This window comes from Lissotriton vulgaris, chromosome 11, assembly GCF_964263255.1.
Source record: "Lissotriton vulgaris chromosome 11, aLisVul1.2, whole genome shotgun sequence".
In the NCBI taxonomy this organism is placed as follows: domain Eukaryota; kingdom Metazoa; phylum Chordata; class Amphibia; order Caudata; family Salamandridae; genus Lissotriton; species Lissotriton vulgaris.
In genome coordinates this window covers 989,729,698-989,755,597 of record NC_141699.1, presented here as the reverse complement: position 1 = coordinate 989,755,597, position 25,900 = coordinate 989,729,698, and the positions used below count along the sequence as shown (strand labels likewise).

The following is a 25,900-nucleotide window of genomic DNA, read 5'->3' as shown; positions in this document are numbered from 1 at the left end:
AACTTCATGAATAGTTGTCTGGGCTCTAAAAACCTCATATCACCAGCCCCATTGCGCATGATTTCTCACACCAGTTAATGCACCACTCCTAAATGGTCTGTGGCTGTGCTTGTGTTCGATTTAGATGCCTAAAAACCTTTGTGAATGTGTTTGGAACTTCCTAGAATTTTTTTGGGGTGTGGTGTACATAATGAAAAGTATGCTGCTTATGAACAATGCTTACCTTAAGTATGTGTTTAGCATCCCTTCACTTTTTTCATCCATGGCTACATTGACCAGTTTTATATTCTAACAGCATTGACATATTATTTCCAATTCATTGTTATGCTTGCACCATTAATATATGTGGTGTTTGGGTAAACCAAAGACACTAGATTCAGCATAATAATTATTATTTTAATTGAACAATTAATACTAGCTTTTGCAAAAACTATCCACTATATCTCCCTTGAAAGGATGATAGACCAAATTGGTCTTACTGTGATTAGAATTTGTGACCAATCGACCAAATGCCGATGGTGGTTTTGAGAGATTAACTAATAGTAATTTTGCTGGATAAGTGTTGCAACTTTGTTGTGGTATTGTACTTTTGATATCAAACTCTGTTTCCTTTTACAGAAATCTCTTGGAATAAGTGAAATGTCTGGATTTATATGCGGCTACATATCTTCTGTGTTCTACTTAGGGTCCCGATTTCCTCAACTCCATAAAAATGTAAGCAGTTCTCAATTTTTATTAATTCACTGGTCTCAAAATTTCATAGGCATGATCTATCTCTTTCTGCCTGTCTCTATCCTCTCTGTTTGCATTTTGTCTCTCTATCTTTTGTCTCTCTTTCTCACTGTCTGTCTGTCTTCTTGTCTGTTTCTGTCAGTCTGCCTATCTGTCTTTGTCACTCTCTGTCTGTCTGTCTTTCTGCCTCTCTGTCTATATATCTATCAGACTAGGTTGAAAATATTTCGTCTTTAGATCTTAAGCCCCTTGTTTCTTTTCCAAAATGTAATTTAAATAACACATTTTTTTATTTTTTATTCACAAAACCCATACCTTTAGCACTCTTACAGGGGCTCTTTATTTGATGTTTTTGAGTTCCCAATGATCTTTTAAAGGTTTCTTGCTAATGCGTCTGTCTGTAGGTGAATCTGCGAATACCTCCACATTTTTAAAGCCAGGTCTTCAGCTTCTCAGGAATTCAAGAAGTGAGCGGGATGTTCTTATGTGTAGCAGCAGGTTGTTCCATGCTTTAGGAGCGATGTAGTAGAAAGCACAACCCCATGAATATTCTTTAGGTGTCGCAATTATGACCTCTGGCTTGTTCTTGTGAACCCTGGCCTCAGAGGTGGCAAAATCAGTGCCAGGAACACAGTGACAGCTCACCCTTATGGATCTTGGTTAGGGCTACACTCTTTGGTTTCGCTCCCATTTTATAATACTAATAGTGAATAAAGTTTCAGTATTCACTATGAATGTAATAAAAAATAGAGTACAATTAGAAACTGACCTTCCCTGGTAGCTAAGGTAAATACATTTTTTTAAATGCTTTGAAATGTATGTTGTGTCCGTGCTTTCGGGTGTCTGTGTGTTTATGTGCGAGAGAGAGGGAGTGAGTGTGAAAGAGTGTGTTTAAGTACGAATGTGTGTATGTATAGACGTGTGTGAGTGAAACTGAAGGTCAAAGATCGTGTGATGTCACTTCCGCAACCCTTGGTATTTTGGTGAAATGACATTCATGCTTGGTAACCAATTCTGGTTTTCCTTATGAGTGGAATTTCAGCAAGTAGGAGTCGGGAGGAACTGAGGTGTCTGGACATTTGTGAAAGCAGGTGTGATTGTTGAGGTATGCTGGACCTGTGTTATTAGTGCCTTGAAACTGTGCGTGAGTAGTTTGAATTGTGTTCGTTTGTGAATGGGGATCCAGTGGAGCTCCTTCAGGTATGTTTTGATGCAAGTTCAGGGCGGAAGGTTGAACGTGATTCTGGCCGCAGCGTTCTGAATGGTCTGCAGCTTCCTGGGTAGTTTTTTGTTGGTGATCCCGTTCTTTTCGTAGATACAAAATATTGGGTTATTTATTAATTAGAAAGTATTAAAGTATGTCTCAATGGATTGTACAAATAGAACCGTCTCTCATTAGCAAATGCTTACCACATGTGTGCAAATAATTAGTCTCCTTGGGCTATTACCTAGCTAGCCTGTGTTCTCAACTGGACACTAATCGATAAGCGCTGGGCTGTATCCGTAAACAATTGACTTGCTAGTTTTCCTTGAGCAGATGTGTATCTTGCCCTGTGTTGTCCATGTCACTGTTTCTTTTTTTTTTTTTTTTTTTTATTTTGTGGCAGAGGCATAAAACATACAAGAACAAAGCAGCATCAGCAACCATCATTCACATAATTTCTAGTACATTATAGGCATAAAGAAATATCATTGCAATAAACAGTAATTATTAGGTTTAAATCCAATTTTCAATAGGGGACCATAGATTCCTAGCGAAGATCTTCTTTTTCTGTCCCTTCAGTTTATAAACTGCTTTGTCCATTCTATAAATATTTAGCAACTTTCCCAGCCATTGTTCAAATGTGGGCGGATCTATATCCAGCCATCTAGAAGTAATGCAGAAACGATATACAGCCATTCCAATAAACAGAAAATATTCCTGATCAGCAGATAGGTTTTCAGAAGGAAAATAAATACCAAAAATTATCAAGGAAGGGCATAGCTTAATATTGACATTGAGCAAGTTAGTCAAAAATTTTTCAATCTTATCTATATATAACGCCAATTTGAGACAACTGTAAAACATATGGCATGAGTCCGCTGCTAGGATTCCACAACGGCTACAATTAATACCCTTCGTGGCCTTCCATTTGGCTAGTTTCGCGGGTGTGTAGTAGAGGTCCAGGGTAGACATATAGTGTTGACTTTTAAGAGAACTATTAATTAGTACTTTATTACTCATCTCAAAGGCCCTTGCCAAGTCTATTCCTTCTATGCTCAATTTTCTTTGCCATTTCTGGGCCTGCTGATCTAGATCATCATGCAACCTATTAACCATTAGTTGATAAATCGTACCAATACGGCTGTTCTTCCTGCAACTCTCTAGAATATCAATAGTCTCCATAGCATCATTATATAACAGATTTTTTTTTCCAAAAAGCTACAGATCTGTAAATATTTAAAGAATTTATTCCTAGAAAGGCCAAATGTTTCTTGGAGTTCAGAAAAGGACACAAACATCCCATTTTGATACAATTGCCCCAGTAGATGGATCTGTCTCGTTTGCCACCGATTTATTGCCGTATCTTGAAAAATCCCCGATAATGACGTATTACCAGAAATAGGTGTATAAAAATTGAACTTTGAGATTATCCGCAGGGTTTTATTGATTTGTCTCCAAACTAAAAAAGCAGACAAAAACACCTTGAATTTTGTTCTCTTATAGTAGCTTGGTTCCATGAACTTCAGTAGACCTTGACGCACTTCAGCGCCCATTAGCATTTCAAAGATAGAGGGTGCCATAGAAGTTTCGGTAACATGGTCATGGAAAAATAGCACCCTGATTGCTTTAAGAGCAATAGCCCAATAATACAGTCTAAAGTTCGGAAATCCCAACCCAGCACGTTCTTGCAGAAGAATACACCACTTTAAAGATCTTCTTGAGCGGCGGTACCCCCACAAGAATCTGGACAACATCCTGTCAATCTTGTTAAAAAGAGACATCGAAAAAAATAAGGGAATAGTTCGGAAAAAATAAAGAAATTTTGGGAAAATCATCATCTTGATGACATTAGTACGTCCGTGTAAAGATAAGTGTAAATTATTTACCCTTTCTAGAGTTCTGTTTGTTGATATAAGCAAAGGATCCAGATTTAATCCAACAATGTCATCAATTTTAGGAGAAATAGTTACGCCAAGATATGTGCCAGTAGAGTTTAATGGGATATCAGTAGGTGTACCAGTCTCAGAATGTATAATCTGGGTTTTTGAAATATTAAGTTTGTAACCGGAAAATTTGTCATATTCTCGAGCTACTTCAATTATTTTAGGTAGCACAGTGGTAGCATCAGAAGTTACAATGGCCACATCATCTGCGTACGCGAGAACTTTATGATCTACCTCGTGGAGTTGAACTGGTGGAATATCAGGTTCCATAATTAGTCTGTCCAAATAGGGTTCTAAGTAAAGAGCAAATAAAAGCGGGGAGCAGGGGCAGCCCTGTCTGGTCCCCCTAGTAATTGAAAAGGGTCTAGAGGTATCAGTGCCTAATCTTATTACACCCTTGGGATTAGAATAGAGTGCTTGTATAGCTCTAATAAATTGTAGCGGAAGCATGTCACTGTTTCTATTGTTTTTTTTTTCAATAGTTCCAAAGAAAATCCACAGAGGGAACTTCTTATATGCTTTTTGCTTTGGCCATGATGGGTAACTGTACATATGGACTGAGCCTTTTGTTAAAACTACCAGCCATTTCTCATCACAAGGAGCTCTACCTTGTACATCACCTGCCCTGGCTGATTGGAAGCTTCGGAGTTCTCTTTCTTGACTTTTGTGTATCCTTCTATTATAAGCATATAGCAATTGTATCTATTGGTAAGTAACAGAGACCAGTGCTTGTTTTGCTATAGTGAAAATTGTATTTTTATTAAAGATGTATTGCACACATAATAGTTTAATCAAAATCACCTCTAGTCTGAACTCTATTACTATCGCTGAACTAAAATGTTTATTTTTCATATTTTATCGCTGAACTAAAATATGCATTTAATATTTTATTTCAACTACGAGCCTACAGTGAATAGATAAAAGTGTATTTTTTCCAGCAGTAAACCTTTTACCACTGCTTTGGTAAGATTGGGCTGGTTGCACTTTTTTGTGTATGCCAATTCATCTAATACCATAACGCTTTTAAACCAAGCGGATAAAAACATTTGGTTAGTTCTATTTGTGCAATGCATGTCCTCACTAGCTCTTCTTTGGCATACCTGGTGTAGTCATCCGGTGCTTTAATTGTGCTAGGGAGACCGTGTTCTTTCACAGAGGGATTCTTTACTTGCACAGTGATGGCACAATGTTGCCATATCTCGGGTATGATGTGATGACCTGATGGAGCAGCGTCACTGCCAGGCCATCTGCTGCAAATTCTGAAAATGAGAAATGACACCACTCTAATAGGCAACACAGACGATTTCTTTAAGACCAAGGGTGAAGAAAAACCATTCACGTGACCTTTGATGTCTCATCAACAGCATAAAATACCGTGGACCTCGGTGTTCTCCTGAAAAGCCTAGAATGATGTGCATCAACAGATACTACTTAGAATGTATATTTGCCTTCCTAGCTGACTGAAGCAAATGTGCGGCCATGATCTGTAGCATCGGTCACTTGCATGTGACTTGTAGGGTTCTGCAGAACCCCACCCAGACACTGAAATTGCACCTGCCTACACGGATAACATGCAAGGTGTAGCTATGTACAAGACCTGGGAAACCACGGGGGACACATTGTCTTAGAAATTCAGCTTTCACGCAAATGTGAGCAGACCCTAGATTCTCATCCATCTAGGGGAAAGCTTGCTTTGGCAATTTAACTTTACCACCTGGCCCAACTACATTAAACAGTGGCGGAAAGAGATTGTGCTGCCTATCAGCAGAACTAGGACAGAAACTGTGGCCCTAGGTGGTGCTGCATTGGAATACTGCCCATATGAATGTATGGGAAGTATATCCTAGCGAGATATCTAGGAGTATTAGACCCCAGACTCTGGATTGATCTGAATCCTGTCTTCAGTTTAAAACCCAAACAACCTTAAAGTCATGCACTATCTGAAGACCAAGATATTCAGGCAGTATTTAACTTTGAATCTGCCACTAAGGGCCTCATTGTGATTTCCATGAACATAGGTGTGTGTGTGTTGGGGGCGGGGGAGTTTCTGGCAGGCATCTCCGCACCCATCTTTGGGGATTGCAAGTTATTGCCCACAGAAATGGAGACTAACATTTGGACCAAGGAATACTGGATCCAAATCACCACGTTTTTATCACCAATGTAATAACCAGCTCAAATCCACCCATGTTTAACACCTGCTTGCTGCAGGTGATAAATATGTGGGGGTCATTTTTTCTTGGCTGTGGTGCCACGGGATAACGGCAGGAGAACACATTTGTTTGGTTGCAACTGTGGGGAGGTTTTTCTGCTCTGCCCATGCCACAGTACGTACGTGGGGTGGGACTAGGAGTGGCAGCTACCTGCAGATCTTCTAGAAGTCCAGGCCTGTTGTATCCAGACCTGGATTTAGCTACTCTGATATTTGCACACCTCATAATTCCGAGCACAGCAACATGAGGAAACTCCTAGCTGACTGCAGCAATGGCCTCTTTGGAGATACGGCTCCCGGCAGCTCATAATCCGGATCGAAGACGGTAGTAAGTGAAGACTGTCAGACTGAGGATCCTTCCTTACATCTAGATAGACGAATTACTTTTACCCAGTTTTCACTAATCCTGTTAGATGCCTACTGCTTCTATTTGTGGGATCTTATGGATGCTTCTAACCTTGAATTCCTTACCTTAGAATCCTTCCCAACAGCCAGACTGGATCCAGAAACTTTTTCTAAGAATGCTTCTGCGTGCAACTAGATGGCACTGTGTGGCTTAGGACAGACTCTGTACCTCCCTGGAAGCGACAGATTGGATCCACATAAAAGCACCACCCCTACACTCTGCTGTTTGTACTTTTCTTCCCACACCTTCGAACACGGATCCGGAGCTCTACTCCCAATTTCGTTGGGTTACTTCTGACTCCAAAAAAGAAATACAGCACAATGTCACCTCCTAAAAGTACATTTTTCAGTCCGCGGTAGGACTTTAGAAAACAGATATCAGTCACGGACCTAAACCAGGTGTGTCTCCGATGTTTCGCCTTGATACATGACTTGTGCGATGTGTGCCTTCATGCACCTGAACACCATCTTGAACCTAGAAGTGAAGCTTTATGTCACCCTAACATGAGAAGGCAAGACACTCACATTAAGCCCTGTTGCAGCTAAAGGTTGCGGACTGTTTTACACTCCCAAGGCCTCACTTTCAAAGTCCTTTGGTAAGTCTAAATCGAAGTTCAAGCTAAAACATAAGAAAGCTAGGCAGGAATCAACCTTCTTCTACTACTCAATATCCAAGGAGAAGGCTCATGGGCGTTACATTGACAGTTGGTCTCCCTCAGTGTTACTGGTTGAGAAGCAGATTCCCCAACTGATCACGCTGCACCCATAGTTCTCCAATTAATTGGCCATGCCACAGCAGATTGAGGCCTTCAGCGTTTTGGCTCCCTCTACTGCACATCTGGGCTACAAGGTACTGCCTAGGCCTCCAGTTGGGTTCCTACCGACAGGTCCTTCCCCAGCACTGTCTGATCCCTTAAGACCTATTCTAGGTCTCCTACCGACTCCTGTACTTATGTCCAATCTGATGCATGAACCCTTGCTGGGCTGTAAATCATTGACAATGGTACCAATACCACCGGCTCCAGGAGAGTGTCCGGTAGGGATTACTATGTTTGACTTAGAGCTACCTTCAACTGAAACTCGACCGATGTCGCTTAATGAAATTACTAAAGCGCAACAGGTCGTCATGCAGTCTGACTCTGTACCAATGCCTCTTTCAGGGCAGATTCACCGGTAGAGACTCCCTTATCTTTTTGGCTCGGACACCGAACAAGGTATGCCATCATTGCCATCAGAGGGAGATGATGATGGTAAGGCACAATATGGTGATCTCCTACCTCATTTCGACCAAGACAAATTTTGTATGCACTGACAAGAGGCCAGTGGACTTTATACCTCCTCTAATACATGGTTGGACTCACCACTTCGACCACTAATGGAAAAGAGTTTACCATTTGTAGAAGGGGTCCGACGGGCAGCTGAGGTCTTGGAATCGTAGTGTGCTTTCAGTTAAGACCAATACTAACATTCTTATGTATTTTTTGCAGCCTGTGACAGCCATGTCTTAGCCCTTGCCTCCCTTTAGCGAGGTCCTTCCTGGTACCTTGATGGGCCCTTGGTCCATGCTCTGTTGCCCACCTGTGAACAGGCACTTGGCCAGGCATCACAATCTGGTTCCTGGCGACTTTAATTTCCTCACTTAACACCCTTACCCAGAGAGCCTGGTGTTTAGGCTTCAACAAGCAAATTGAACTCCCAATTCATTTCCCACAACTCGTCCAGATAGGGAGTCCAAGTGGATTGAGGCTTTTGGAAACCAAATGTTCCCCTTAGCTAGCCTTGCATTGAGATTGGTCAATTCCTTCTATTTGTTGGATCACCACATGCATGTCCTTTGGGACAATGCCAGTGAGATCCATGCAGCAGAGCTTAGGACCTCTCTGAGTTAAACAAATCATGATGGAAATGATACAGCCAAATATGTGATTTGTGCTGGCCTCATTACTACTGATTGCCAGGGAAGGGTGGGTGGCACCAGCTCTGTGTAAAGCCAAGCTTGGATACGTTCCACGTGATTTTTGTGAAATGTATAAGCCTCTCTCATGGTATTGTCCTTTAACAGCACACGTCTTTTTGGTTGGAAAAAAAGTATTTAAAGGACAGTAAAGCCACAGTGCACTTCCTAGGTCTGGTGAACATTGCCATGCAATTCCCACATCAATTCGGAAAATTTAGAGGCTACTCCTAGGGGCTGGCATATAGATAGCAAAAGTCACCCAAGTCCTTTCAGGGACGTGGGTCTGGCAGGCAAAGTGCAGGCCAGCAAGGGCACCAGTCCTTCTAGTTCCTTTCCCATGCAGCAACCACAACTAAGCCACTTTTTCTTTTAGTTTGCCCTTAGTGGTGCACTCCCAGTGCTTAATTTGATCCAGTGGTTTCGGGAGGGGATTTGAGGCCCCAACACTTATTCTTTTAGAAATTAAACACTGCACCCTTCATCCTTTAAGGTTTTAACTCTGTTGCATTACCACCAGTACATTAAAAAGATGGGTCCTACAAATCGTTCAGCCCTACCCTTTTTATTTTGCTCATCAATTTTTCCACCCACATCAGACTGACATCAGAAGAGTACCTCTCAATCCTGTTACAGGAATTGCCAGTGTTGCTCTCCAGGGATTCTATTGAGACTTTTCAGCACCCTGGAAGAGGAGAGGGTTGGTTCTCTTGCTGTTGGGCTAAAAAATGGTCTTCCGGCCTATATTGAAACATCGACCTCTGAATGTAATCCTGCAGTAGGGCAATTTCAAAATGCTCATACTAGCCCAAATCTTGCATGCTGTGGACATAGGGGACTGCATGGGAGTGTTGGATCTGGAAGACGTGCATTGTCATATGTGTCCTGCAGATGTTACTTATTGTACAAGGTACTACGCAAACAAATGAGCGACGGTTATAGTTTTCTAAATCCTGGAGTTTCTTCTCTGGTTGACTTTTGCTTCTACTCAAAACTGACATTTCTTGATTTACTATGCAAACAAATGATGGACGGAATGCTGAATAAATCATATATTCACCCCCAGTCAAGAGATCTGGGTTAAATCCATTGTTCTTTTGCTCACCATGCCACCCCAGTTTGGACCCAGCCATAGGCAAAGCAGTCTTGACTCTGTGTCTCATGGGAACAATCCATACCGAACTGCCAAGCCAGGTCCTCCCTGGACCGGAAATAGGCATCCTGGGGCCGGGTTCTGGGTATTACCCTTCATCAGCCAGGCTAGCTTGAATCCAGTGGCACAGTGAGCAAGGGACCCACGTCTGGGCATACCCATCCCACTTAGGGTGAAAAGTGCTACGCAAACAAATGATGGATGGAATGCTGAATAAATCATACGTTCACCCCCAGTCAAGAGATCTGGGTTAAATCCACTGTTTTTTGCTCACCATGCCACCCCAGTTTAGACCCAGCCATATGCAAAGCAGTCTTGACCCTGTGCCTCATGGGAACAGTCCAGACCGAACTGCCAAGCCAGGTCCTCCCTGTCTCTGTACTATGGTGAATTTATGACATTGTTTTGCATTCTGTCCATCAATCGTTCTTTTTCTTTTTTCTCTTGCATATTGTTCAAGGTAGGCCATGATCATTACCAGTTTGAAGGTTTTCCTTCCGACCTCAACAGTGGTTCTGAATTTTTCACTTAAGTGAAGGTGGTGGTTGCAACACACCTTTGAAGGTTGGAGATACAAGTTACCCGTTGCCTTAATGGCTAGCTGTTGAAGGCAGTACTCCACAGTCAGTCATAGACCACCTCCAGATGGCATCAAACCAAATTACCTTGGAAATCTGTTGAATGCCACTCAAGAGATGACTTACCATCTGCAGTGGTGGCTGATTGAACACGATTGGTCCAGTGGCAGTCCCCTCTTCCTTCCCCACTCAGAGCTGACCATGGAGACGGATGTATCACAACTAGGTTGGAGAAGTCATCTGGGGGAGATGGAGAACAGAGGTCTCTGGCCTCCGATGGGAACCCAGCTCCATAGCTATCTATTGGAGTTGAGGGACATTTGTCTGGCTCTGAGGACCTTACTTTTGTCCATAAAGGGGAGACTGGTGCAGATTATGGCAGACAACACCACTGCAGTGTGGTATTATGCGCCCATCTCAAACTTCTCGCACACATTTAAGGTCCTACACAACTTAGGGCCCACCTACCAGAACAGTAGCATCTCCTTCCAACAACCACCCGGACAACTCCGGTTCTCAGGACTCCTACAAACATCCCATGCATACACAAATGAGGACGGGTGCTCGCCTACATTGCTCCTAAAGCATGGGGCGGCCTCCCAAACCACATGAGAGCTGCCTCCTCTTGAATGGAGCAAGAAGCTGAAGACCTGCCTTTTCAATTAATCAACCTATTGTAGGCAGGTCTAGGCACAGGCACTTTCTCAGTGCCAGGAGACTCTTGTGGGTGGTAGTGCAATTTACAAATATACATAGCTTATCATACCAACATTGCAACAAGCAGGGTGTGTGGGGTCCTGGTCCTGTAACAGGAGGCACTACACCTTTAGTTTTGGTTGAAGTGTTGGTCCATTTCCCTGTTTGCAAACCACCTGGCAGGACTTTTGAATGGCAGACATAATGAGCTTAGAATGTGGCGGCTGGCAGATCAAAAATTACATCTACATCCTGAGGTGCTGCAGGGCATCTTCTAACAGTTGGTACAACCCTACGTAGAACTTTTCACCACAGTTGAGAATGCAAAGTGTCAAAGGTTTGGTTTTGTGCATTGGAGTTTCTGCAAAAACGTTCACTGCAAGACGCATTTTAGCTGGAATGGAACACAGGACTCCTATATGCCTTCCAACCCCTTGCCCCAAGTTCTAAAAAAGATCAGGAATGACTGTGCCCAAGTGATCCTTATGGGTCTTGCTTGGGCTGGGAAAGTGTGGGACCCGGAACATTTGGACAAGAGCATCTGTCCTCCGATCAGTCTTCCACATCAACAGGATCTTCTGTTGCAGCTGCAAGTTAAAATTCTGTAACCTAACAAATCTACACCACCATGCATGTAGCTTGAGCGGCAGCAGTTGCCTGTTCTGATGCCCCAAGGAGTGAGTGTCTTTCTCATCACCATATACCCTTCTATGTAGTCCATATATGCCGGCTGCAGGGACAGGTTTGTGGCGCATTGTGGAAGGTGCAAGCGAGACCCTTTACAAGCAAACTGTTGGATGTTCTTTTGTTTAAAACGGCTATTGGATGAGGTTTATAAAAAGGTATGACTGATGTTTCCTCTCAAACCTTTTGTGATGCTTAAGTGGTTCCCTTAATTGCACCTAATGTTTCTTATGTGCACGACCTTGGAACCGACGCATAACTTCTCAGTGCGTGTTATTACTTCAGCTCATCTCATGAGTTCACTTCAGGCAATGTTGGTGCAGCCACCCTACACCACTTTTTAAAAACATTTTTTAGACCTATTGGTAGTAAGAACTCGGGTGGCTTTCTTGTCTAAATATGTGACTCCGTTCCATGTAATACAATTTATCGCCCTGCCTGCGTTCTTCACCTCCCACACTCCTCAAAAGTGGGATTTTTCACCAGAGTAAAGAAACCGAAGGCTTTGCAGAAGCAGACCCTGTAGAGGTGGATAGTTGTTTAATTAATATCTGCTACTCTGTGGCCAAGAAGCAGCCACTGGCAGTTCTGGGTCATACTCCACTAGGGCTTAGGCTGGTACCACTGCGTTGGCACACGGAATGCCTCTCCTTAACATCTTTCATGCTGCGACATGGGCGTCAGTAAATACATTCACTAAGCACTACTGAATTGACAGCCATGTCCAGTGGAAAGGACATTTCTCCCCTTGGTTCTGCAAGTCTTTTAGGTCTGAGTTCACTTCACGAACCCTCCACCTGGGGAGTTTCTGCTTTGATATCTACTCTAAGGTGAGGAATCTGTGGTTAGATCGAGTATCCACCAGAGACTCCATTATAGTAGGTACGTAACTTGTTCTTTGTGGGTATTTTTTTATCAGTCCACCAGCTAACGTTGGTCATCACTCACAAACTTGCAATTTTGTGGTGGATCACCAAACATTGGTAGGTAGTTTCCCAGCTTGAAAGGCTCACAAATATACTCCTGTCAGGCGCAGATGTAAATGCCTTTCTGGCTAGAGTTGCTATACAGAATACATCTAGGAATTCTTGTGAATTCTTTAAAGTTGCCAGTTTGCTGCAAATATACTTGTGACACTATGAAACATAATCAACAACTTTTTCCCGAATAGGTTTGGGAATTGGGACCAAAGAATGTATTGTCACTTCAACCACCTCCTCTCAGCTGGATAACTACAACAGCTTTTAGGTCTCGCCTAGCGTTGCTGCGCACATAAGCAGCTCACTCTGCAAGATTTATTGTCACGGAGGACTTTGAGAAAAGGGCTTGAAGCCCCGCACTTTATTTCCATTGGCTAGCGTCACCGTTTATGGTAAACTGTGGGCTCCCATTGGAAATAAGCTTTCTTGGTTGCCTCCCTTTGACTTTTTGGTCCGGCCCATCCGGACTGGATCGCCTGCTTCACGGCTGTCGTAAAGACTTTTCTTATCTGCTTGTATATTTAACAAGCAGATAAGAAAAGTCTTCACAACAGCTGTGAAGCACATGAGCCAGTGCTCCAGGCTTCCTGCAACCACGCTGCCTTCACGCCTGGAGCATGCACCAGTCTGCTCTGTGATTGGTTGGTGGCAGGCAGGTACAGAGCTCAGAGGCGCAAGGGGCCACAGGGAGGACACGGTTATTCCGGCAGACTGTGCATCTGGGCAGGAAAGGACGTGAGCGCTGTTCTATTAGGTCTGGTGAAAAAACATACATCTTTGACTGCCTTGTGTCGTCCTCTCCCCTATTTCACTTCATCCCTTGCTCCACTTCCCCCTTCCTAACTTTTCTTGCCCACCATCTCCCTCTGCTGCTGAAGGTCCTCTCCTTTCTCCCTTTCTTCTCCGGCTTGTTATGCCTTCCCCTCTCCTCCCTCCCTCCCACTTCTTTGACTGGCCACCTCTTCCCCGCTAGCCCCGCACTCCTCGGTGATCCTCGGCAGAGAGCAACCCTCGCACTCGGGCGGCGCTGCCATGTTATACCCTCACAAAGGAGTCCTGTTTGGGAGCTGGGCGTACCATGTGCTGAGGAGAGCACGTGTCCCTGTCCCAAAGAAGGCCACTTTGAGTTGTATATGTTGGGTCGATGTCTAGGGGCTGGCACAGATGTGCTTATAGGTTGTACCCACTCTGGTCCGACCAGAGACACAGGTGGCTGGGGCGTGTGTGCTCAGTGCTTCCAGCTGGCACCGTGCGCAGGCCACACTTTCCCTCTCTAGAGAAGATCACAGCAGCCTTTCTACGCACCACCTTTCTGCCTCCTTCACGAGTCCTGTTTGTTTTGGGTTTAAAGGTGTGGCATGTCTGGCAGAGGTAGGTGACTGGGACAAAAGGCAGCAACTTGCATGTAGAACGCCAAACTTGCGTAAAAACGAAATGTATTCAGTGCTGGGCTGTGCTACAAAAAACGGGTGTTACTGACACTTAACTCAGTGGCACGAATTTCATCAACGCCCGCGAGGTTGAAAGTCTGACTGCTGCGCTGAGGTTAGATGCAACGTCTGAAACGGGTTCTGCAACTTCACAACTATTTCGGATGTTGCAGTTCGTCTTCCAGTCCTTGAAATATTTGAGTTGGGTGTGCTAGTAAATAAACCGAGCCTTGTGGATTTTAAGGGTTTTTGTTATAAGTGTCAGCCTACATTCTTATTAAACTGTCAGCCTGGTTATTTTTGTTGTGCTATGCTGTGTACTTGTTTCGCCTCTTTTTCATGTTCTATAAAAAGGCGTTTTTTTCTTGACTTGAACTATTCTGTTTTCCCCTTTCCATATGAACTTGCCAAGGGGGCCTCTTTGGTGCCTCCTGTGGCGGAATATCGCTCTTCTGGGGCACCCGGTGGGAGCTATGATTTCACCTTCAGGGTTCATGGGGAGAAGAGCAAAACCTGTTTTTTTGACGGGCAGAGAAATGGCAGGAAAGGCGAGAGAAACAACCTTTACAAAAGGTCAGTTTTTAAAAGACCGCCCAGGCTAGTGTCAGTGAGCTGCCCAAGGCTGTCCATGTGGAGGTGGCTCAAAGCAGGATTGCTTGTTTCTCGACATTATTTTATTCCTCCAGTGGTAATGACAGCAATTGTATAGGCAGCATTTGCCCCAGTATTGGAACTTTCATAGATTCCCATGCTTTTGTATCATTCCCCGTCGTCGGAATGGGAGTCTCGGTAACAAAAATAACATGGCAGTAGGCACAAAAGAGAAAGAAAAAGGCCTAGGCCTCATTCCCTTTTGTAGCCCATCACTCTCTTTGTGTAAAAGAGACCAAACTTAGGCGTCAGCCAATCAGAAGAGCCTCATCCCTTAGAACCCTCCTGAAGGAACCTCAGAGCCTCAGATTTTCAACGGCACGTTGTGCTTAGGGAGTCTCCTTTGAGCTCTGCTCAACTTCTCTCTTCAGAGAGTTTCTTCAAGGTTTTTTTCTTCAGATTCTTTTCAGATTCACTTTAGATTGTTAGCTGATCCTACCAGGATGTCTGACAAGGAGAAGAAGAAGGCCCTTTTAAAGTCATGTTCCACCTGTGGCAAGAAAAAGCTTTTCATGGAGGATAAGCATAAAGACTGCATCTATTGCCTCTATCCTGACCACAAGGCTGCAGACTGTAAGATCTGTTGCACCTTTTCAACCAAGACCCTCCGGGACTGTGAGGGTAGGCTTCTGACATGGCTCCAGAAGTTGAAATCCAGGAAGGATACTGTCTCCAGTGACAGTGAGGAATCGGCATCTTCCTCAAGAAGGTCAGTAAAAAGGGGTCGGGGTTCCCCTTCTCCTTCTGTGGAGCGTTATTCTAAGGCCTCAAAAAAGACCCCCAGTGAGTCTGAGAGCCAGGGTCCAGGCACATTTCCTCACCAAGGTGAAAAGGAGAGGGTAGGACCATCTATCTACGCCTTCTGAAGGGTTGAAGACTGATCCAGCCTTCAAGAAGCCCTCTTCCCATTCTTCTGACAGAAGTTCCAAGTCGTCGACGAAGAAGGCGTCGTCGACTGAGGCTCCGTCGACGAAGAAATTAAAGCAGAAGCTGAAACTGGTTACGTCGACGGGATCGTCGACGACTGATACGGAAGCGACGACGAGGGACTCGCCGACGATGGCATCGTCTATGAAGGTGACGACTATGTCGACGAGGGTGACGACGACGGTGGCGACGATGACGGTGTCGTCGACGAGAGCTTCGACGACCGCAACATTGGCGACGATGACGGCTGGGATGTCGACAGTCTTATCGACGATGCCCATCTCGTCGTCGAGTGTTTTTGTGTCGACGACATATACTCCGTCGACGAGGCCGACCACGACTGCATTCTCAATTCCATCGTCGACGGGATCGTCCACTATTTTGTCATCGGAAAAGAGGATCACGATTTCCATGACCAGGATTACCCCGGACATGACATCTCCCAGGAGGTTAACCCCTCTTCCTCCAGCTCTACTGTTCGACGAGGATGAGTCCGGAGAGGAGGATCAGGACTCATATGGCTATGCCAACAGCCCCCCTCAATTGCTGGTTAAATGCCAGGAAACTGACTCGGATGGAGGATATGATCAAGAGGGGAGCTATGAACGTCATGCTGCCCAATCACAGCAATACTCTGGTCAAGAGATGGTTACTGTACCATCATCTTTCCTACAGGACCTACTTAATATGCTGCAAGATTATAAGTCTAAGGCTACACACTCTGCTCCAGCTCCTGTAGCGCATGGCATGCCTGTCATGTCACCGGCCTCAACGGCGGTTCCTGTATCACCACCTCAGGAGTCTCTTCGACCACTGACATCGACTCCACAGGAGCCTTCCAGACCTGCTGTCACCCATAATGATTCCTCGGATGAGGATCATGATTCGGAGGGTAGAGATGATCAGGACTCTGATTGGTATGATTACGTCATTCCGGACCCTCCTTCTCAAAGTCCGGATCCAGTGGATTCTCCACTTGCTGATATCGGAGGTTTTCATCAGCTGATGGAAAGAGCGATTTGAAGATTCAAACTGACAATGCCTAAGGTGTCCTCTGAGTGTTTCTTGTACGATTTCAAGGAACCTTACAGGAAAACAACAAGATCCATTCCAATAGTGCAACATCTCTGGGATGAGGGCCTTAAGGCTATGAAAAATCCAGCGACGGTGGTCCCCGTGATACCGCGTCTAGATAAGAAGTACAAGGTGCCTGATGATGGTCCTGCTGCCTTGGCAGGTACCCTGAAACCGGACTCAGTGATTTCCCAGGCAGCACAGAGGACGTCATGCAACCCTTCTGCTCCTTTAACAACTCCTCCGGACAAGGAGGGAAGGAGATTGGATAATGCCGGGAAGAGATTCTCATCCATGGCGAGTCTACTTGTGCGAGAAGCTAATGCCCTGGCAATATTGGGCAGATATGACAGTCAGCTTTGGTGTGATGTCGCACCATTCCTGGACCAACTAACTCCAGAAGTGGAAGCAAGGAAAGTCTTGCAAGAGGGGGAAGCAACATCGATGGAGGTCATCGACATTGCCACAACGGCATTTTGTTCTTTGGCGGGAGCTGCTGTCCTTCGTCGCCAGGGGTGGCTGAAGGCAACCTGGTTTCGACCCGAGATCCAAAATAAAGTCCTGGATCTTCCATTTGATGGAGAGGCACTGTTCGGGAAGCCGATTGATGACACTCTCCAAGAGATCAAAAAAGACACTGACACTGCAAGATCCTTGGGTAGGCTCCAGTACCGTAAAGCACCTTTTAAAGGATCCAGGGGTAAGAGTACGAACTACAGAGGATCTTACCAACAGCAAAGATACTCTTCCTATGGTTCAACCTCACAGCAGTACCGCCAGCCTTACCAACAAAGGCAGGGCCAATCCTCCGATTACTCAAGGCCTAACAACAGAGGAAAGCAGGCTCGCCAGGGACGCGATGTCCAAGCGCCAATAGTGGCCCCCTGGCTCTTCCTACTGGGCCCTCCTCCAGGAAGTCATCAATTGGAGGCAGGGTAGCAAAATACCTTCTGAATTGGTCGAAGATAACATCGGACCGTTGGGTGCTCAACATCATTCGAATGGGCCATACCTTAGAATTCACCCAAATCCCACCAACAAAGCCCCCGGCAGCCGTTCCATCGAAACATCTACGTCTTCTGAGGCTCGAAGTTCATCAAATGCTCCTCAAGGGGGCTGTAGAGCCTGCTCCCTCCGACCAGAGAGGACAGGGATTCTTTTCCAGGTTCTTCCTGGTCAGGAAGAAGTTAGAGAAATGGCACCCCATTCTAGATCTCAGGGAGCTCAACACCTATCTCATCTCCCGATCTTTCCGGATGGTTTCCCTTCAAGACATCCTGAGGTTGGTCAGTCCGGGGGATTTCATGGCCACTCTCGATCTCGAGGATACATACTTTCATGTACCGATTCACCTGGCACACAAGAAGGTTTCTAAAGTTTACAGTAGCCAAGAGCCTCTTTCAATTCAGGGTTTTACCCTTTGGTCTTCGCTTAGCCCCGAGGATTTTCACAAAGGTGCTGGCGCTGGTAGCGGCATTCCTACGAAGACATCATTTTCAAGTCTTTCCTTACCTGGACGACTGGTTGCTGAAGGCTCCGTCCAGAGAAGAAGCGCAGGACGCTGTTCAGACTTGTACAAACCTATTTCGCAATCTGGGACTCACGTTAAACAAAGACAAATCATCTCTGGTTCCATCCAGGAAGGCACGGTTCCTTGGAGCCATTCTGGGCTCAAAACTCTCAAAAGCTTTTCCAACCCTAGAAAGGCGGAGCAAACTTCAAACCATGGCTCTGGACCTACGAAAAAGAAGGTCTCTTTCAGTTCGCCGCTACAAGTCTCTGTTAGGGGTAATTTCATCATGCATTCCCCGATTCCTCACTGCTGGCTGCGAATGCGGCCTCTTCAGGAACAATTGGACATCCAATGGAAACAGGTGCACGGATCATTCGAAGGCAAGGTGTCTGTCACCCCGACAATGCGGAGAGCGGCCCTTTGGTGGACAGACCAAGGCAACTTGTCCCAAGGTCTATCCTTCGTAAACGATCCGTCTCCTCAAGTAGTGACGACGGATGCGTTGTTGGATGGTCAGGGAGCAGTGATGCAGGACCTGCACGTCAGTGGCCATTGGTCTCCTCACGATCGACGGCTCCACATCAATCTGCTGGAGCTCAGAGCGATAAAGCTGGCTCTTGAAGCTTTTCTCCCACGTCTAGAAGGTTCACAGGTTCTCATCAGGACGGACAATACCACGGCCATGCATTATGTGAACAAGGAGGGAGGAACCCGATCTCTCCCGTTGTCACAGGAAGCTCAGGAAATCTGGGAATGGGCTATCCTTCACGGAATGTCACTTCAGGCAGAACACTGGCCAGGGGTTTTGAACGAGAATGCCGACAGACTGAGCAGGTTATCAACAGTCAGTCACAAGTGGGAGCTAAACAAACAAGTTCTAGAAGAGGTATTACGCCAGTGGGGCACACCAGCGATAGATCTCTTTGCCACACCAACCAACAAAAAATGCCAGTCTTACGCAAGCAGGCTTCACCACCACGGTTCATTGGGGAATGCGCTTTCGATAGCCTGGTCGAGAACATTTGTCTACGCCTTTCCCCCCATTCCACTGATCCCGAGATTGATCAGGAAGATCAAAGTGGAACCGTGCAAGATGATCCTGATTGCCCCTGCTTGGCCGAGACAGTTCTGGTACACGGAGCTCCATCTGTTGTCGCTAGCTCCGCCTCTTCCTTTGAAGCTTGTTCCAGACCTACTCACAATGTCAGAAGGACAGGTTTGGCATCCAGATCCACAGTCATTGCACCTGACGGCATGGCTCCTGAGCAGCGAGAATTTATGAATCTCCCCATCTCGATCGAAATTAAAGAATTCCTCTCCCAAGCGAGAGCCCCTTCCACAAACAGGACGTACCGCCTCAAGTGGAAGAGATTTTGCGTTTGGTGCATGAGAGAGAAGATTGACCCCTTTTCTTCAAAACCTCATCAGCTTCTGCCTTATCTCTTGACCTTGGCTAAGTCTGGGCTGGCCCATTCTTCTATAAGGGTACACTTGGCAGCAATTTCAAGATACAGACGGTCGGAGTCTGGACCTTCTTTGTGGTCTTCCAGAATTATAAAACAGTTTCTAAAAGGCTTGTTTAGGGTCTATCCACTAGTGAGAGCTCCGCCTCCTACTTGGCACCTGAATCTCGTCCTTACTTGGCTCATGAAGAGTCCGTTTGAACCAATTCCTCGTTCAGTCATGAAGTTCCTGTCATGGAAATTGGCTCTCCTTCTTGCCCTCACATCGGTAAGACGTGTTGGAGAATTACAGGCTCTCACGATCCAAGAGCCTTTTCTACAATTCAAAAGAAGCACGGTTATCTTGAGCACCAACCCAAGGTTCATACCCAAAGTACCCTCGGACTTCCACTTGAACGAGCCGGTTATTCTTAAGGCTTTCTTCCCTCACCCGGCTACACCAGCGGAGAGATCGCTACATTTTTTTTAGATGTGCAGCCATGTTTGAAATTCTATTTAGATCGCGCCAAGGGATTTCGGAAAGACTCACAATTGTTTGTAGCTTTTGGTGGTCAAAGAAAGGGTCTCTCTCTGTCAAAACAGGGAATTGCAAGATGGATTACCAGTGCCATTCTACATTGCCATTCTACAGCAGGTAAACCACTGACCGGCAGGGTTTGTGCACATTCCACAAGATAAGTGGCGTCTTCAACAGCCCTCTTCGCTGGGGTGCAGATAAAGGACATTTGCAGAGCTGCTACCTGGAGCAGTGTCCACACCTTTACTAAGCATTACTGCTTGGACTCCTTGCAGCAAGAAGATACGGCAGTGGGCCAGGCAGTCCTGAGGAACCTTTTCCAATAATTGGTGAGCTTTCCTTTCTATCACACCTTCCGTAATTTTGCACATTTTGTAGCTTTGTCATGTTGGCTTTGCAATGTATACTATGACACAAAATGTGGGTTTGTTATTGCCAACTGCTTGCTACTCTGATACAAAAGCATGGTAATCTATGAAAGTTCCAATACTGGGGCAAGAAAACAAGTTACTTACCTGTAACTTTGGTTACCCAGTATTGGTAACTTTCATAGATTCCCATGCGCCCGCCCACCTCCCCGAGGAAAGCTCAGCCTTCAGCAGAAATGGTGGCTACACACAACGGCTACGAAAATCTGAGGCTCTGAGGTTCCTTCAGGAGGGTTCTAAAGGATGAGGCTCTTCTGATTGGCTGATGCCTAAGTTTGGTCTCTTTTACACAAAGAGAGTGATGGGCTACAAAAGGGAATGAGGCCTCGGCCTTTTTCTTTCTCTTTTGTGCCTACTGCTATGTTATTTTTGTTACCGAGACTCCCATTCCGACGACGGGGAATGATACAAAAGCATGGGAATCTATGAAAGTTACCAATACTTGGGAACCAAAGTTACAGGTAAGTAACTTGTTTTCTTATCCATTCTATTGAGCATGTTTCTTTTAAAATATTAATGGGTTAAGTGTGTCAGTGATTTTCACATGTCAGCAGCATCCTATCTTGGTGTGGTGTAGTATATGCATCCTGAAATGTAATTGAGCTATTGTTTTAGGGCATTCAAACTTTTGTTTAGAAGATACGCGAAGTGTAGAAACCTTGTTTGGAAGTGTTAAGGGAAAGCGGGCAGTGGGTTCCAGGAGGCGTTGGCGCTGTGTTGCAGCTGTGACTAAATAGACACGTAGAACAAATGTGCAGCGGGTGAGCCGTGTTTGAATAAGTATGCACTTTGTGCGTTCGTAATGAAAACACTGTTAGGTAGGCCTTTAATTTTACGTGCACTACGTAGGAGGTAGTGTATCGTCCTTCGCGTCTAGACTGGCTCTTCACGGAACCTGTTCAGGTGTGGGGCCCAGTGCCGGTCCCAGAGAGGTCACATAAATGCATTTGAGGGCTGTGGTGGGCGAGCACACCTTGAGCCAGATACCTCCCCTCCCACCCCGCTGGAGAGCGGGCCGAGAGATCAGTGGACCAGCCCATCAAGGACCGGGCTCTGCTTCGGTCAACTCCGGGTAAGTATGCGCAGGTGCACAGGGGGCAGTGGAGGTGTGCAGGCCAAGTAAACAGGCGAGGGAGTTACTGCCGCCGGCCTTGCCTTGCGAGTTACTGCCTTTGCTTGTATGTGCTTATTAATATCTGCCTGTATAGCTGAAATATTTCATAGGAAACTGCATTTGATAGTGTAGAATTGGGTAGCTAAGATTTGACCTCAATCCAGCTTTACTGCAGAGCCGAGGGCAGCAGCTTGTGTGTTGTGCAGTAGAGCTTAGAATGTGCAGTTTGACAGTAGGGTGCAGCTTGTTGAATATCACAGTCGGACAGTATAAAACAAAAAGTATAAAAACAATAAGTGTCAGGGCCTTCATCTGGAGGCCACTGCAGATTGCACCACCTATTGCCCTTGCCGGCTCTGCCAATGAAAGCACCAGCACATCTGTGTAAAGAGCAGCTGCTGTTTGTGCGTTTTATTGACAACTCCTGTTTCTTCCATTCAGATGAAATGCCGCCGGTGCACGGGTCCCTTCATTTTGTGACAAGCGATGTCTGCTTTGAGGTGAAGTTGCTGTCCGTTCAGTATTCTGAGGTGCTTTCATCTGCGCCAGTTGTGGTGTTTGCTCTTTGACCTGATATATCTGAAGCGTCCTTTCTGTTGGTATAGATGATGAGGTTCATTGCGTTTTTAAGCTATTAGTATTGTAAATAACAATGCCTTGTATTTATGTTTTAAAACCCAAAACATAAATAGAAGGCATTGTCATTTACAATGCCAAAAGCTCAAAATCATGTGAATGCGAAACCTATTGCATTTCCAATGCTTGTTACTTCAGCATTCTGACATATTGTAAAAGATAAGACCTGCTCTCATTATTATTGTTGGCGATCTTAGCAGCCAGTGGTCTGCAACAATTACTTAATCGGTGTGTGCTAATCTGCATTTGTTAGCAACTCATTTACTTTATTATCCCAGGTCTCCAAATATAGCAAGGTACTTGTTTGCTTAATAAAGTCCCCGGTTGTTTAATCACTTTGTAGTGTACGACAACCTTTTTTATGTTTTTCGAGGTTTTATATAGCGCGAACTTAACCCGAAATCTGGTATCAGAGCGCTTTACATGAGCACCAGTTGCGTTACATGAGGAAACATTCATTTTTGGGAGGCACAGGGAGATTAAGTGATTAGCCCAGAATCCCAGGATGTTGAGCGTCAATACCGAGACTCACACCTGGTTCTCCAGATTTGAAGTTGACTGCCCTAGCCGTTAGGCTTTATCCTCTCTACAGTGTGACGTTAATGTGTTTGTCACTCTGCATACCTGACATTGGCAGGGTAAGCACACTCGCAGTACCTCACTTTCATTTAACTCTTTTATACGTGGTTGGTGAGCGAAATTGCAGAGACTTCTGTGCAGCATTTTCTGTTTGTCCTCTCTGTGTTCTTCCCTTTTCCTTGCACCTGGACAGCAGATTCTTGACCGTGGTTTTGAAGCTGTACCGCTAACCTAAAGCATGATAGCCTGATGAACGTTTTGTTTTCCATTCGGGTTTATCTAAGTTTCCTTTATTTGATCATGGCAACCTCATGTGTGATAGATATTATTGGAGTGGCACGGAAACTGAAATCTAAATACAATTCTTAAATTCCACTGTGTGCACTTAAGGTAACGTGCAAAAATGTAATCCCAAACTTTTTTGTGTGTTTCAGTTCATATTTTACCCAAATGAGGAGTTTCCATTCGTTTACCTCACAAGTTTTCTTCATTCATCTGGTTTGTCACAGATTCAGCAATTCATAAACCGGTACCCCCAACACACATACACGCGTGTCAGGCAAACCAGTGACCCTCCTCAGGTGATCACAGGTACCATGTTTGTGAGAACTTATAAACTTCATGTTCCTTGAGGTGCAGACAATAACAAAAGGGTCCTTACACCCTCGAGTTCTGTCAGCACCCGAGAAGAAGCTGTCCTTCTAAAATTTGGTTGAAGACCTCCTAGAACCGCAGGTGTTTTAAATCTAAATACATTGTATAATGTAGACATTGAGCAAACCCCAAAACGTTAAACGATGCAAATAATTGTGTTTAAAATGTTCTCCTTGACAGTCCAACAGATAACTGCACAGTTTGTCCTGTACAGAAAGCACAAGAAGCCAGATTCCGACTCCACGTCTTTTGAAGTAGAACCTCTTCTGGTGGATGAAGATGAATCGTAGCCGATTAACGCACATTTAAAAAACTGACATTATGGAAGAAAAGTTTACATGCAATTTACCTTGGCACTTATATTAGCATTCTAAATAAGAAATTGTTCATCTGCGGACATGGTCATTTGTAACAGCTAGTTGTACGACCAATCTATCCCACCCTTCTGACTGTGGGGTGATCAACCATCCACTCAACGGGTGATTCAAGGTGCTTTCAAAGTATCAAATATTTCCCATTGATGATAACAGAAGGTGGCGTTTTAACATTGCAGACATATCTTGAACTGACTGTTTTAAATAATGTTTACACGTGACTAAAATGAGGGCATTTTTACAGTACTGTTAATAATACTTTCGTATATGTTCAATAAATTTGGAGGAGAAAGTGGAAAGGAAGTTCTCCAAGTTCTCACTGAAGAAGGGATAACACAACCTTAGCATATGGATGCTGAACATCTAGGAAATTGAAGGATATTGCGCTAAGTACCTCTTTGGAACCATAAGTGATGAGCCTAAATTATGTTACATGATGTGCAATACAGCAACCCTCTGGAAGTTCCCCTGGAGGCGAGATAAAGCGAGAATCAAATAAATTGTACTTTTTCATCAATTTTACAATGTTCTTTTTATAGGAATCAAATTATGATTCTGTTAGACTACTTAATTTCAAAGACTTTTGAGTTATAGTATTAACATTGTTTGGCTCTGTTTGCAACATAAAGCTTGGTAATTTAAAGAGTCCACATAGGGAGTTTTTTTTATCATCAAAATGCATGCTTTCCTTGGTAGTTATTACAGTGTTTAGCGCTTCTGGTTTGTTACTCACAACTAAGCTCATATTTCATATGAAATACGGCCCCTGACCGTAGTGCAAATTTTACAGTGAAAATGTGTTTTTTTGTTGTTGTTCTCAAAAGTGAAACTGAATGTGTGGCAAAAATAAAGGCCATGCACAGGACCCAAGAAAAGTATTTGATGAACTAATTACAGGAGTTAGGCACACAACTATCAAAAGTAATACAATGTTTTCTTTAGGCAGGATATATATATATATTTATACACACTAATTGAATATGTTATTCTATTTTGAACTTATTTTAAACTTTTCTAAAGCTTGGTGGAAGATGTAGGGCATGTTAGCAATGTATATTTTTCTAAACGTAGGCAATAACATTTCAAAGTCACTGCAAAGTAGAAGTACATAATAAGTGAGTAATCTGCAACCATTTAGCATTGAGCAAATTATGTCCCCCCAAAGGACACCTGAGATTTAACAGAAATGTTTGCTGTCCTTAAACCACAACTTTCCCGACGGCAATACAGTCCAGGTTGATGCAACACTATTTTTTCCTTTCATGTTTCAAAATATTTCTGATGCAACCCCTCGAACTTGAGACCAATGTTCTACAACAGTGTTTCTTAACCGTTTAACTTCGTGGACCCCAACCTAATCATTACTAGAACCCAAGGACCCGCACTGAATCATTATTGGAATCCAGGGACCTCCACTGAGTCATTACTGGAAGGCAAAGACCCAAGCCCAAGCCTTTTCGATGATTTCAACCTCAAAACCATACACAAAAATACAGAACAAGCATTCACCAAAAAATATACAAATTATTATGTATTTTATGCAATTCACAAATCTAAAACAATAATTATTTTTTAATAGCAAGGTTGGAGCTTTTCTAAATTCAATTGAGCCGCTCATCCTCTATACTATATTCTGTTTGATGCTCTTGCACTGCTCTCACGCATCAATCTGACAATACTAATTTATTTTCAGCATTCAATTTCAGATTTCTTAACATCTATAGAACATTTTCAATTGTACTTTTTGCTCCATTATTTACATGCTTTATTATTCTTTACATTTTATTAAATAATTTTCTAAGCAGTTGTGAACCTCCTGATAAGGCTTTGTGGACCCTGAGGGTTTATGTCCTACATGTTAAGAACCACCGTTCTACATAGTCTCTTAAAAAAACACGTGTAGAAACCTCGCTCTTCAGCAGACTTTCTCAAATCAAAGATTTTAAGCTCTTTTTACTCTACCCAGCTTGTCTTACTTGGAAAATGACAGTGAGGTTAT

At 44.3% G+C, this 25,900-nt stretch overlaps 1 protein-coding gene across 1 annotated transcript in view; it reads left to right on the top strand.

Moving 5' to 3' along the window:
* LOC147683828 (lysosomal amino acid transporter 1 homolog) overlaps positions 1-24,418 on the top strand; it is a 192,326-nt gene extending 167,908 nt beyond the window's left edge. Inside the window, exons 5-7 of the mRNA XM_086944226.1 lie at positions 619-714; positions 4,362-4,547; positions 23,716-24,418. Of these exons, the coding sequence (XP_086800352.1) occupies positions 619-714; positions 4,362-4,547; positions 23,716-23,817 (384 nt within the window). The 3' untranslated portion in view covers positions 23,818-24,418. The remainder of the gene's footprint in view (positions 1-618; positions 715-4,361; positions 4,548-23,715) is intronic.
* The last annotated feature ends 1,482 nt before the right edge of the window (positions 24,419-25,900 follow it).